A 13629-nucleotide genomic window follows, 5' to 3' on the forward strand; every position below is an offset into this window, starting at 1 on the left:
TTTTTTTTTTTTTTAATATCTTTAGTAGAGATGGTGTTTCACCATGTTGGCCAGGCTGGTTTCAAACTCCTGACCTCAAGTGATCCACCCGCCTTAGCCTCCCAAAGTGTTGGGATAACAGACGTGAGCCACCGTGCCCAGCCTTCATTTGTATTTTCAGTTAATTTTCTTGGAACTTTTAAGTCTTCCCATATCCTTCATAAGGGTACCTCTTAATACATATTTCTTACATAGAAAAACCTAAGATAATTTTATTTCGTTGTCATCCCTGGAGGCATCCTTTCTGGGGGCCTCTAACCTGTTCTGATCTGGACACTCTCAGCTTGCTACATAGCTGCTGTTTTATTTTTCTTGAGTTCCTGTTATTTACATGTTTCTCCCAGGACTGATTTTTACTTTCTCATGTTTTTTCTCCCATTTTCCATCTCTGTGCTTTTATCTTTTTTGATAAGATCTTGCTCTGTCTCCTGGGCTGGAATGTAGCTAGGACTACAGGCGTGTGCCACCATGCCTGGCTAATTTAAATTTTTTTTTTTTTTTTTTGAGACAGGTGTCACTACATTACCCAGGCTGCCCTCAAACTCCTGAGCTCAAGCGATCTTCCCACCTTGGCCTCCCAAAGTGTTGGGATTATAGGCATGAGCCACTGCGCCCTGCCCTTTTTATCTTTTCTATGGGGCATTTTCTCAGTGTTACCTCCAGTCCTTCTGTTGGGCTTCTCCTCTTAGAGACAGGGTCTTGCTCTGTCACCCAGGCTGGAGTGCAGTGGTGTGATGGTAACTCACTGTATCCTTGAACTCCTGAGCTCAAATGATTTTCCTGCCTAGGCTCCCCTAAATGTTGGGTATTACAGGCATGAGCTACCACATCTGGCCAAGTTGAGCTTTTAATATGTGCTATCTTATATCAAACGTCTGTGAGTCCTTATTTTGTTCTTTTAAGTATTTTTATAGCCTTTTATTCTTGTTTCATTGAATGCACCATCTTACCTCTCTAAGGATATTACTTACTGATAGCTTCTTTAAAAGCCAACTCCTATTTTCCCGTTCTCTTATTTCTATTTCTGCTGAATTATTTTTGTTTGTTTTTTTCTTTGGCTTTTATGTTAGAAGTTTATGTCAAATGTTAGGTAATTTTGGGCTGTTTGTTCCTATTTACAAATAAGGCACTCAAAAGCTGATTAGAGGTTCTGGTACGTGCAGCACCTTGATAGACTTTCCTGTAATCGTTTCTGGCTGGGTTTTTCTGTTGGGGATGTCCACCCCCCACCCCCACTCCAATTTGCTGGTACCTACCTATAGGTGTGTTTTCTTGTCAAGCTGGTTGGCTTCCCCACAGGATAATGTACCAGTCTGGTTTGGCTTCTTCAGACAGGGAATGTTCTATTTTCTGCTGTGTTGAGGGAGAGTGAATTGCATAACTGCATAGAGTGCAGGAGGCAATTTGGAGTCTTACTGCTTCTTTTTACAGCCTTTCAGCCAGTCTTCCTCTGTTTGAGAGATTCATCACGTCCAGTTTCTGAGCCTTCTTTATGAATCTGCCTGTTTCTGAGCTCCTTTACTTAGATTTCAATTTATTGGGTCTGTTACATTGGTTCTCATTATTTATCTGCTTTTCAGATTTTAAAAAATCTATTCTGTTTTCTTTGTCCTTATGGGTTTATGCTGTGTGTGTGTGTGTGTGTGTGTGTGTGTGTGTGTGTGTGTGTATAAATAATCTGTCATTTTGGTGGGGGTTTTAGGAAGTAAATGTGTTTTATTTCTATGCTTAACCAAAGGCCTACTTAATTTTTAAGAAGTAATTCTGGCCGGGTGCAGTGGCTCACGCCTGTAATCCCAGCACTTTGGGAGGCCGAGGTGGGTGGATTATGAGGTCAGGAGTTCGAGACCAACCTAACCAACATGGTGAAACCCTGTCTCTACTAAAAATACAAAAATTAGCCAGGCATGGTGGCAGGCGCCTATAATCCCAGCTACTCAGGAGGCCGAGGCAGGAGAATCACTTGAACCTGGGAGGTGGAGGTTGCAGTGAGCTGAGGTCGTGCCATTGCACTCCAGCCTGGGTGACAGAGTGAGACCCTCTCTCCAAAATAAATAAATAAGTAAATAAAAAGGTAATTCTGAGGCCAGGCATGGTGGCTCACGCCTGTAATCCCACCACTTTGGGAAGCTGAGGTGGGTGGATCACTTGAGGCCAGGAGTTCGAGACCAGCCTGGCCAATATGGTGAAATCTCATCTCTACTAAAAATACAAAAAATTAACCGGGCATCGTGGCTTGAACCTGTGAGGCAGAGGTTGCAGTGGGCTGAGAGTGTGCCACTGCATTTCAGCCTGGGCGAAAGAGTGAGACACCGTCTCAACAACAACAAAAAAGGAAGTAATTTTGCATTTGATGTTTTTGTTCTCCTTTTTAATACTGTTAGCGATTTACATTTTTATTTGCAACAGCAGAATTTAATCCCATCAAGTTAATTTTATGTAGCTACTATGTGTTTGCATTCCATTTAGTGTACTGGATATTTATAACTATTATCTAAAAACAAGAATCCTCAGCTACGTTCTATTTTTATGCAACAGCAAAGGCGCCAGCAGAGGGAGTTGATGAAAGCTCTCCAGCAGCAGCAGCAGCAGCAACAGCAGAAACTCTCAGGTTGGGGGAATGTCAGCAAACCTTCAGGTACCACGAAATCTCTTCTGGAGATCCAGCAGGAAGAGGCCAGGCAAATGCAAAAGCAGCAGCAGCAGCAGCAGCAGCACCAGCAACCAAACAGAGCTCGTAACAATACGGTGTGTGCATTTTCCTAAGCTGTCGTTTTATGGACTAGTATTATCTTTTCTGTCTTCTTATCTTTTTAACATGATTAATGATAATCATTTTTCTCTTTTTCTTTAACAGCATTCCAACCTGCACACCAGCATTGGGAATTCTGTTTGGGGCTCTATAAATACTGGTCCTCCTAACCAGTGGGCATCTGACCTAGTCAGTAGTATTTGGAGTAATGCTGACACTAAAAACTCCAACATGGGATTCTGGGATGATGCAGTTAAAGAGGTGGGACCTAGGAATTCAACAAATAAAAATAAAAACAACGCCAGTCTCAGGTAGGGCTCAAAATGACCACACCTATACACCTTGGTTGGTTGGGAGGTGAGGATGGAGGAAGTTTGATGTTGGGTGGGCAGGAAAAGGTAGTTATTTAGTTTTTACTTACCGTTTTCATTTGTGTTCAAGCACATGCAGTCGTAATTATGGTGATTGCTTTCTTCACCATAGAAACACATTCGTATTATTTCTTGGGGCTCCTTCTGCTGAGCACTTATTCTATCGCCCAGCACGTGGTAACCACTTAATAAATATTAGAAATAGTATAATGTTGTTGTTGTGTTTTTTTGTTTGTTTGTTTTTTTGTTTTTTTTGTTTTGTTTTTTTTTTTTTGAGACGGAGTCTCGCTCTGTCGCCCAGGCTGGAGTGCAGTGGCCGGATCTCAGCTCACTGCAAGCTCCGTCTCCCGGGTTCACGCCATTCTCCTGCCTCAGCCTCCTGAGTAGCTGGGACTACAGGCGCCTGCCATCTCGCCTGGCTAGTTTTTTGTATTTTAGTAGAGACGGGGTTTCACTGTGTTAGCCAGGATGGTCTCGATCTCCTGACCTTGTGATCCGCCCATCTCGGCCTCCCAAAGTGCTGGGATTACAGGCTTGAGCCACCGCGCCCGGCTGTTGTTGTGTTGTTGAACATTTCTTTAAGCTCTTCTTTAGATACCTTAGCATTTTTCCTAAATTTGTAATTTTAAGTGATTCATACTATTAATATGAGTATTATAAAATACCTCTGTAATGACCTTAAACCTATTTATTTTTATAAGTTAGTTACATTTTCATCTTTATCTTTCTTTCCTCAGTATACAGTGTTGTTGAATGAGCATGGGTTTTAGTGTTAAATACATGAACTCAAATCCCAGCACTACCACTTATTAGCTGCGTGACCTTGGGCAAGAGGGAACGTCTTTGGGCCTCAGTTCCCTCATCGGTAAAATGAAGATAATAATAACAACTTTATGCATGTAATTGCAAAGATTAAATGAATACATGATAAGTAGTTAGTGCCTGGCACATAGTAACTACTTAATAAATGGTAGTGTTGTCAGATTGTTTCTTCTTGATTTAGGGCCTAACATAGTATGAATATAGGACAATAAATTTTTGTTAGTTTACTGAGCATCTTTGCCAGGCACTGTGCTATAGGCTTTTTCATACAATATCTTTATTACTTATGATAACCCAAAAAAGTGTTAGTACCATTTTACAGATGAGGAGACTGAGGCTTAGTAAAATTAAACAACTTACCTAAGGACACATAGGAAGAATTTCATCATTTTTTCTAAATAGACGCCCTTTATCCACAAATTAAGATATATTAACTGAAACTAGGTTTTAAGGGTTTATCCAATCCAAATATTTGAATTTTTTTCTTTTTTGGAGCCAAGCATTGGATTACTGGACATCCATCCAGTGTTGCCAAGACATTATTTATGGTGTTGTGCTATAATCATATAGTAACAGTTTCTGGGAATATAATATCGCCCTATTGTTTTGCTTTAGTAAATCTGTAGGTGTGTCTAACCGGCAGAATAAGAAAGTAGAAGAAGAAGAAAAGTTGCTGAAGCTCTTTCAGGGAGTAAATAAAGCCCAAGATGGATTTACCCAGTGGTGTGAACAGATGCTTCATGCCCTTAATACGGCAAATAACTTGGATGGTAAGAATTGGGAAGGGAAACCCGGCATGTGGAATGACAGAGCAGGACCCACAGAGAGGCTGGCAAATTTGAGCAGTGGTCCAGAAGTCAAAAGATGAAATCTAAGGAGGTCAACTCCTGCACCTGCCGTGGGAACTTGACTCTTTAATAGTATTACTTGTAAGAAAAGTCTAGTAATACTAAACTTTTAGTAATAGGTTATTGGTGGTTGTCAAAAATTAAATGCCATCGTAGACTGCCTTAATGATACACAGGACAGAGGAGGTCTTAGTTCCATACTGTTCATTTTATGGGGAACATTGCCAGCTATGTCAGGTTAAAAAAAAAAGTAACTGTCATGCTGGAGACAAAGGTCAACCTGGACAAGTGATGACTGAGGTAATGTGACATCATTCCCTTTCTACCTTTGGGGGAGGGAGTGGGAATTGTGATAAAGCAAGTGTACTTATTTTGTGTGAGGTAAAACTAAGACCAATGTGCAGAAGTGAAAAGGCTTTGGCACAGTTCAGAAAAAAACTTGCTGATGGTTAGCTGTTTATAAACAGAACTGTCTCCCATCCCTGAATGTTTGAAGAGAGACTGGTCATGTCAGGATTCCCATAACTAACAGGCTGAATTAATTAGTCCACCTCTGATACCCTGTCTAAAACCAAGAAACTGTGAAAAACAGCAGTAAAGGAATTAAAGGGTTCCTTTGCAGCAGTGTAACAATATCTAATGATTTAAAAGTCTACAGAGAAAACAATTTTAAATAACAGTAATGGCTGCCATGCATTAAGCACCTACCATGTGCTAGGCACGCTCTTGGAGTTAACATGTAGTATCCCAGTTATTTGATTAGCAGTGATTTTTGAAGATACCTTTACAAGATAGGTGATATTATCCCCATTTTATAAATTAGGAAACAGAGGCTCAGAATGGTTAAATAACTCATCAAGGTCACACAGCCAGCAAATTTCGGAGTCAGGTTTTAAACCCATGTTTGTCTAACTCTGATACTCATGCTTTTCTCCTGTAACACACACTGCTTACATTTTCCATTTGATTTCTCTCTAAAAAAATCTCAGTGGATTGAAAGTTCCAGGAGTATATAGCTGTTTTCTTTAGTATACGTTGTAGTGCCTGGCACACATCATAGGAGTTAATAAATATTTATTGAATTTGGGGATTTTTAAGGAAAGAATGAATCCCCAAATTACTTCAGCCTTAGTCAAGTAACTGTTTCAGTCAATGTAACATTCAGTGAAATTAAACATGTGATATGGGTGTTGTGATTATAGTGTTTTTTTCATTTATATAGGGTAGATTAAAGAATATTTAAACACAATTGCTGCATACTTAAGTTTCTGTCGTTAATGTTTGATTTGGTATAAAGATACATTAAAAATGGAAACTGATTTTTGTATGTTCTCTTTCATTATTTCATTGTTACCCTTGTCTTCTCCCCTCCCATTTTGCAGTTCCCACATTTGTTTCTTTCCTGAAAGAAGTAGAATCTCCTTATGAGGTCCATGATTATATCAGGGCCTATTTGGGAGATACTTCTGAGGCCAAGGAGTTTGCCAAGCAGTTCCTTGAGCGCCGTGCCAAACAGAAAGCCAACCAGCAGCGGCAGCAGCAGCAGCAGCAGCAGCAGCAGCAACAGCAACAGCCATCACAGCAGCCTCAGCAGCAGCCGCAACAGCAGCCGCAGCAGCAGGTATAAAGTAGTGTAGTGTATGCAGTACCTCTGAGGATTAATACCTTTAGATGTTGAGTAACCCAATAAATGAAAATTAATACAAAGGTACCATTTTTGTATATCCAGTAACCATGCTTTTAAAAATGTGTAGACTTCATATTTTCAAATTACTTGTCCAGATACCTTTGTGTATCTCCCAAATAGCAAGTTACAACCATTCATTTTACACTAGGTTTACCAGTTGCATTTTTCTTGGTTCGTATTTGTGTCATAGTTAGATTGCACGTTTCAACGGGTCAAACCCATAGATCTGGTTTTGAAAAGTTAAAACTTAAAATGTTGAATTCTCCAGTGTTCAGGATGCACTGTACTCAGTACTGACAACACTGCAGCATGCCAGGTACTTCATGTTGTTGGGGATGTAAAAGATACAGCAATGATTCTCATTATTCACAGTAGTTATATTCTGTAAAGTCCCCATGAGCACTGAATTTGAGCAAATACTGAACCATTGCTCCTAGGGGATGGAGTTAGGTTCCCATAAACCTCTAGTCACAACATTTTCCTCACCTGATCAGTACATAATCTTATTTTATGTGTGTGTCTTTTTAAAGACACCTCATTTCATATATGTTGATTCATTAATATTGAACTCACCACCAATAGCACTACTATTCATGCCCAAATGAAGCTTATCCAGCACACATATTTTCTTCCTAAGGCACCTCACAGCCTTCCTGTACTTAGGAACACCAACCAGTTCTTCAGCACTATAGTTGAGGGCCACTTTAAACAGTGAAATCCAGTGGCTCATGCCTATAATCCCAGCAGTTTGGGAGGCCGAGGTGGGTGGATCACGAGGTCAGGAGTTCAAGACCAGCTTGGCCAACATGGTGAAATACCATCTCTACGAAAAATACAAAAATTAGTCGGGCATGGTCATGTGCTCTTATGGTCCCAGCTACTCAGGAGGCTGAGGCAGGAGAATTGCTTGAATCTGGGAGTCAGAGGTTGCAGTGAGCCAAGATCTCACCACAGCACTCCAGCCTGGGTGACAGAGTGAGACTCTGCCTCAAAAAAAAAAAAAAAAGTGAAATCATTAATAAAAAACACAAAAATTTGGAAAACATGGCACTTTAGACCACAAAAAGAGCACTTGTTGGCAGTATTGAGAACTGTAATAAGAAGGCATTGTTTCCTTGTTCTACCTTGACTGGGAATATATGCCTTTAGCATCTCATGTTTTTGGCTGAGTATGTGTATTTCTAGAATGACCATAAAAGCACTACAAGTATTCATTTTGGGGTTACAAATACATTTTAACAAGTAGGTGAATTCACAAATACAGAATCTGTGAGAATCAGTTGTACAAGTTTTCTGAAAGACAAGTTGGCAAGGCTCATGGAAGGGCATAAAGATATTCATATCCTTTCCTCCTGTAACTGTTATTCTAGAGAGAATCAGTATTCATTATGGGTCACTTCCAATGAGGATGTGGAAGAGACAGAGAAGTACAAAGCATTTAACATCCAACTGGGTAATGGGCTAACAGGCATAAATTGAAGGAAAGTGAAAGATGTAAACACTGAAACATTAGGAAAAAATAGTATTTATTTATTTTTTTTAGACGAAGTGTCACTCTGTTGCCCAGGCTGGAGTGTAGTGGCATGATCTCGGCTCACTGCAACCTCCAACTCCCGGGTTCAAGTGATTCTCCTTCCTCAGCCTCCCGAGTAGCTGGGACTACAGGCACACACCACCATGCGTGGCTAATTTTTTGTATTTTTAGTAGAGATGGGGTTTAACTATGTTGGCCAGGCTGGTCTTGAATTCCCGACCTCATGATCCGCCCGCCTCAGCCTCCCAAAGTGCTGGGATTACAGGCATAAGCTACCACGCCCAGCCCTAGGAAAAATATTTTAAGGAGAAGGCATCATATAGCAATATAGAAGACTGTTTGCATTTGTGAAATGGCTCCACTGTGGGCTAAAACAGGAAGGTGGAAGCCCAGCAAGCACGTGCACCCATGGGCGCACGCATACACACATGCTCACACCAGATTTGTCCTTCCACAGAGCTTTTTCCACTTCTCCCCCACTACTACCACCTGTGCCTTCAACTGGCTCATTGGCTAATAAGAGGCATGAAGGGCTAGTAGGCAATTTCACAGTGTAACCAGTTGGTAGAAAGTATACAAACAGTATTTTGGGGTCAGATCCTTTCTGGGATTGCTGATAGGAATAAGGTACACGACTTTAACTTTGGTAATATGCCACCCCTGTCCTCTCTGTCCTGGGGCCCAGGGAACAAAGAGGTTTTCTGCTCTTAGTTAGGTGAGAGGTGTATATTGCTAGGGTGCAGTGGTCTGCTCATGATTATTTGCAGTATTCATTTCCTAGTGTTTGGTACAGACTCTGTATATCCCAGAGAAGTTCTGCCGTCACAGCAGGGTAGAAACCCAGAGTTAGCCAGGACAGGCTTTGTGGAGGCACTGAGCCCTGAGTGGGATGTCTCAGTCTAAATAGAGGAGAATGGTGGCTCAGTGGCTTGCTCTTGGTTTTATTATTAGAACATGTGATGATAAGCTTTTTGTTTTTCTGCGTTTAAGCTCATACTTGATTAGGTGAGGACAAGCCAAACATTTTCCTAAGGTGAGCCAAGTCTGAATCCGCTGCATAATCTCAGTCATGTTGCTTATTTCACAGGACTCTGTGTGGGGGATGAACCACAGTACACTCCATTCAGTATTTCAGACCAATCAAAGCAACAACCAACAATCCAATTTTGAGGCTGTGCAGAGTGGCAAGAAGAAGAAAAAGCAGAAGATGGTCCGAGCAGATCCCAGTTTATTAGGTGAGCACAGTCCTAAAGTCTTAGCTGAGTGTTGGAGGAGTGCAGGTGATACCAGTTATCCTGTGTGAGTCTCCATGGAACATTGTTTTTCAAGAAGGGAAATACTTCTTTTTATCAATAATTAATGTTTTAACTGGTTCAAAATAAGTAGCCAGTATTTACTGGGCGTTTAGTGCAGGAGCTGTGCCTCATGTAATAACAACTTATATTGTATGGTGCTTTAAAGTATTGTTTCATATTTAATATGAATTTCCCTGGAGGATCTTTAGTAATTTAGTTGGAAAACGATGCTAATAGTGGACGGTACTAAAAGTATGTTAAAAACTTAAATGCTTATTTGTATTGAAAGCAGACCATTAGTCCGATCAGGTGTTGCAAGAAGAGAACCAGTATGTGTTTGTAATCACTCTATATATCATATAATTCTCAGAATTACTTTGCATTATGAGGTGACATCCCAGTTTCACCAGTAATGAGCAGACCAAGGCGCAGAGATTCAGAACATTTCCCAGTGTTACATAGCTTTCTGCTATGGGAGGCTGGGCTTTCAGGGCAGGCCTGTTTTCTTTCCACCCTTCTGTGTTACCCACGGCTATTTTTGTCTGTCTTTATGGACCATGCAGGGCAGGCTTGGGCACAGTGGCTCACTTTGGGAAGCTGAGATGGGTGGGTCACTCGAGGCCAGGAGTTTGAGACCAGCTGGGATAACATAATGAGACCATATCCCTACAAAAAATTTTAAAAATAGGCATTGTGGGCTGGGTGCGGTGGCTCAAGCCTGTAATCCCAGCACTTTGGGAGGCCGAGACGGGCGGATCACAAGGTCAGGAGATCGAGACCATCCTGGCTAACCCGGTGAAACCCCGTCTCTACTAAAAAATACAAAAAACTAGCCGGGCGACGTGGCGAGCGCCTGTAGTCCCAGCTACTTGGGAGGCTGAGGCAGGAGAATGGCGTAAACCCAGGAGGCGGAGCTTGCAGTGAGCTGAGATCCGGCCACTGCACTCCAGCCTGGGTGGCAGAGTGAGACTCCGTCTCAAAAAAAAAAAAAGAAATAGGCATTGTGGTGCACACCTATAGTCCTAGCTACTTGGGAGAATGAGGCAGGGTGATTCCTTGACCAGGAGTTAAAGGCTGCAGTGAACTGTGATCATGCCACTGCACTCTAGCTTCTCGGAAAAGGTGACATCTGAATTTGGGCTTTGAAAGAATGGCAGAAAGGATGGGGATTACTGCTTCAGGAATAACAAACAGTATAGGCTGCCCATGTGTTTTGCAACAGTGAAACTAACTTTTTTTTTCTTCTTCTTTGAGATGGAGTCTCACTGTTGCTCAGGCTGGAGTGTAGTGGTGTGATCTCAGCTCACTGCAACCTCCGCCTCCTGGGTTCAAGCGATTCTCCTGCCTCAGCCTCCTGAGTAGCTGAGACTACAGGCACATGCCGCCACACCCGACTAATTTTTGTATTTTTAGTAGAGACGGGGTTTTGTTATTTTGGCCAGGCTGGTCTTAAACTGCTGACTTCAGGTGATCTGCCTGCCTTGGCCTCCCAGAGTGCAATAGAATATATTCACAAAGATGGAAGTTCCGGTTGTTGTCCTGTCAGGAGGGCAGAACAGTGAAGAGGCTGCTAGACTAGGTAAAAGATACCAGTGACTTGGAATAGGGTTTTGGTAGTGGGGATGAAAAGGAGTTAGATGGATTTCAGAAATGTAGGGGATAGAATTAACTGGACAAGAAGAGTGGAAAGGTCTCAGGCTTGGGGAGCAGGATGGATGGATGGTGTTGCCATTTGCTGTGAAATGATAAACAGTGGAACATGGAACAGGCTGAGGGGAATTGAGTGTTGACTGGGTTGAGTTTGAAGTCCCTGTGGGACAATCATGAAGAGCCTGAGACCCCGCACAGTGAGAGGCAGGCAGTAACCTTATGGTGCCCTTGGTAGGATTCTCTCTTTCCCTCAGAGCCTTGCGGCCCTGGTGAAAACAACATGACAGTAAAACCTAACTTTCAGGACTGTCCTTTAGAATTGGTGCCTAAAGCCAGATGCGGTAACGCAACGCCTATAATCCCAGATCTTTGGGAGGCTGAGGCAGGTGGATCACTTGAGGTCAGGAGTTGGAGACCAGCCTGGCCAACATGGGGAAACCCTGTCTCTAGTAAAAATACAAAATTAGCTGGGCATGGTAGTGGGCACCTATAATCCCAGCTACTCGGGAGGCTGAGGCAGGAGAATCACTTGAGCCTGGGAGGTGGAGGTTGCAGTGAGCTGAGATCATGCCACTACACCAGCCTGTGCAACAGAGTGTGACTCCATCTCAAAAAAAAATAACAATTAAAAAAAATAATATTTAAAATATTTTAAAATAATAGTAATAAAGAATTGATGCCTGAAAGCTGGGTTTGGGAGCTTGTAGATATGGTGTGATTCTGTTTTCCTCTGCTTGTCTCAAAAGTTGATGTTAAGGATGGATAGAGCAGCCTGAAATTTTTTCCAATTTGTATGGAAATAGGTGAATAGATTTTAAAACATTCCTTAAATTCTAACTAAGAATCTTTCGGACTTGAGGATGAGCTGTTAGGGAAAAGTTTGCTCTGAAAATGAGGTCAGACCGTTTGGACTTAAACTTAAGGTCTCTTTTCCAATTTGTATGGAAATAGGTGAATAGATTTTAAAACATTCCTTATATTCTAACTAAGAATCTTTCAGACTTGAGGATGAGCTGTTAGGGAAAAGGTTGCTCTGAAAATGAGGTCAGACCGTTTGGACTTAAACGGTCTCATCTTGGATCTCATCTTCTATTTATAGATCTAAGAAAGGAAGGGACTTTAAAAACCTCACTATAAGGGTGTGGGAGATAGGTCATCCTAGGAGTAGAGTTTAAGGAGTCCATATACCTTGAAGGGGAAGAAAAACAAATGTTGAACAAAGTATTGAGGATACTCACTGAGGTTATGAAAATTACTGCTCGCCTAAACCTCACTCTGGAAATTCCTCTCATAATTGCTCATTTTTGTCGTGTACTTACTCATTTCATTTTCATTTATTATTTTTTAATTTACATATTTCATATAATTTGTATACTGAGAAAAAATTAACTATCCATTAGCTACACATTCCCCATGAATAAAATGGGAAAATGGGAAGTCTTCATTGAAAAAGCAGTCACTGATGGAAAGAGAATTTTGCTTCTAAAACAAACCAGCTGAGGGGGGCCACAGCCTCATTTTAATTACCAATATTCTCCAATATCTCCTATCTCCAATAGTCTTCCTCTTTTTTTTCCTTTTTTTGGAGACAGGAGTCTCTGTCGCCAGGCTGGAGTGCAGTGGCGCAATCTTGGCTCACGGCAAACTCCCCCTCTGGGGTTCAAGTGATTTCCCCTGCCTCAGCCTCCCAAGTAGCTGGGACTACAGGTGCCTGCCACCACGCCAGCTAATTTTTGTATTTTGGTAGAGACAGGGTTTCACCATGTTGACTAGGATGGTCTTGATCTCCTGATCTCATGATCTGCCCACCTTGGCCTCCCAAAGTGCTAGGATTACAAGGGTGAGCCACCACGCCTGACCGGCTTCCTCTTTTTAGAGCTCTTCTGGTGGTCATTGTGAATCAGCAGCCTGCACTCGGATGTGATAAACACACAACACAGTTTCCCCCAGACTTTCCTTATAAGAACAACCTCACAAATCTTAAAGAACTCATGTGAGTGAGACTATGCTCTGAACCTCACAGAATATCATCTTTAGAGCCAGGCATAGTGGATTGAATCCTTGTTTGTGTTGCCTTGGGTTTCATGGTACCCAGAACTTTCCCTTACATCAAATGGCTGAATTTGATAAAGAATGGCATTCAGCCAAAGGATGAATGCATACCTTGCCAGTTTTTGAAATGACAGTTGAATGAGAATATGTCTGTTTGCTAAAAGCCTAGGCTGATAATTAACATATTAATCAACTTTTTTTGGCCACAGATTTTTCCCTTCCCGTCTTTGCATGAGTAAAATTAATTTAGCTTTTAAATACACTTCCACTTCTTTTGCATGTAGTTCATTATTGCCTTTTATCACATTTTATCTGTTCTTAAGATATACATGAAGTCAATGAAAAACCTGCCTCAGAATAGAGTAATATTTTATTTCACAGACTATTTGGCCTTTAGGTTCTTATACTTGCCTAATTAACTGTTACTTTAAAAACATAAATATTAGGGCCAGGCACGGTGGCTCACGCCTGTAATCCCAGCACTTTGCGAGGCCAACTTGGGCAGATTGCTTGAATCCAGGAGTTGGGGACCAGCCTGGGCTACATGCCAAAACCCTGTCTCTACAAAAATTACAAAAA

General features: G+C 41.6%; 1 protein-coding gene across 1 annotated transcript in view; it reads left to right on the top strand.

Annotated features, from left to right (window-relative positions):
• The window catches only part of GIGYF2 (GRB10 interacting GYF protein 2), a 129033-nt gene that overhangs the window by 110810 nt on the left and 4594 nt on the right, over positions 1-13629 (top strand). Inside the window, exons 22-26 of the mRNA XM_011952019.1 lie at positions 2578-2787; positions 2897-3102; positions 4600-4754; positions 6215-6453; positions 9141-9288. Coding sequence (XP_011807409.1) covers positions 2578-2787; positions 2897-3102; positions 4600-4754; positions 6215-6453; positions 9141-9288 — 958 coding nt within the window. The remainder of the gene's footprint in view (positions 1-2577; positions 2788-2896; positions 3103-4599; positions 4755-6214; positions 6454-9140; positions 9289-13629) is intronic.

This window comes from Colobus angolensis, unplaced genomic scaffold (assembly GCF_000951035.1).
Source record: "Colobus angolensis palliatus isolate OR3802 unplaced genomic scaffold, Cang.pa_1.0 Scaffold33, whole genome shotgun sequence".
Classification (NCBI taxonomy): domain Eukaryota; kingdom Metazoa; phylum Chordata; class Mammalia; order Primates; family Cercopithecidae; genus Colobus; species Colobus angolensis.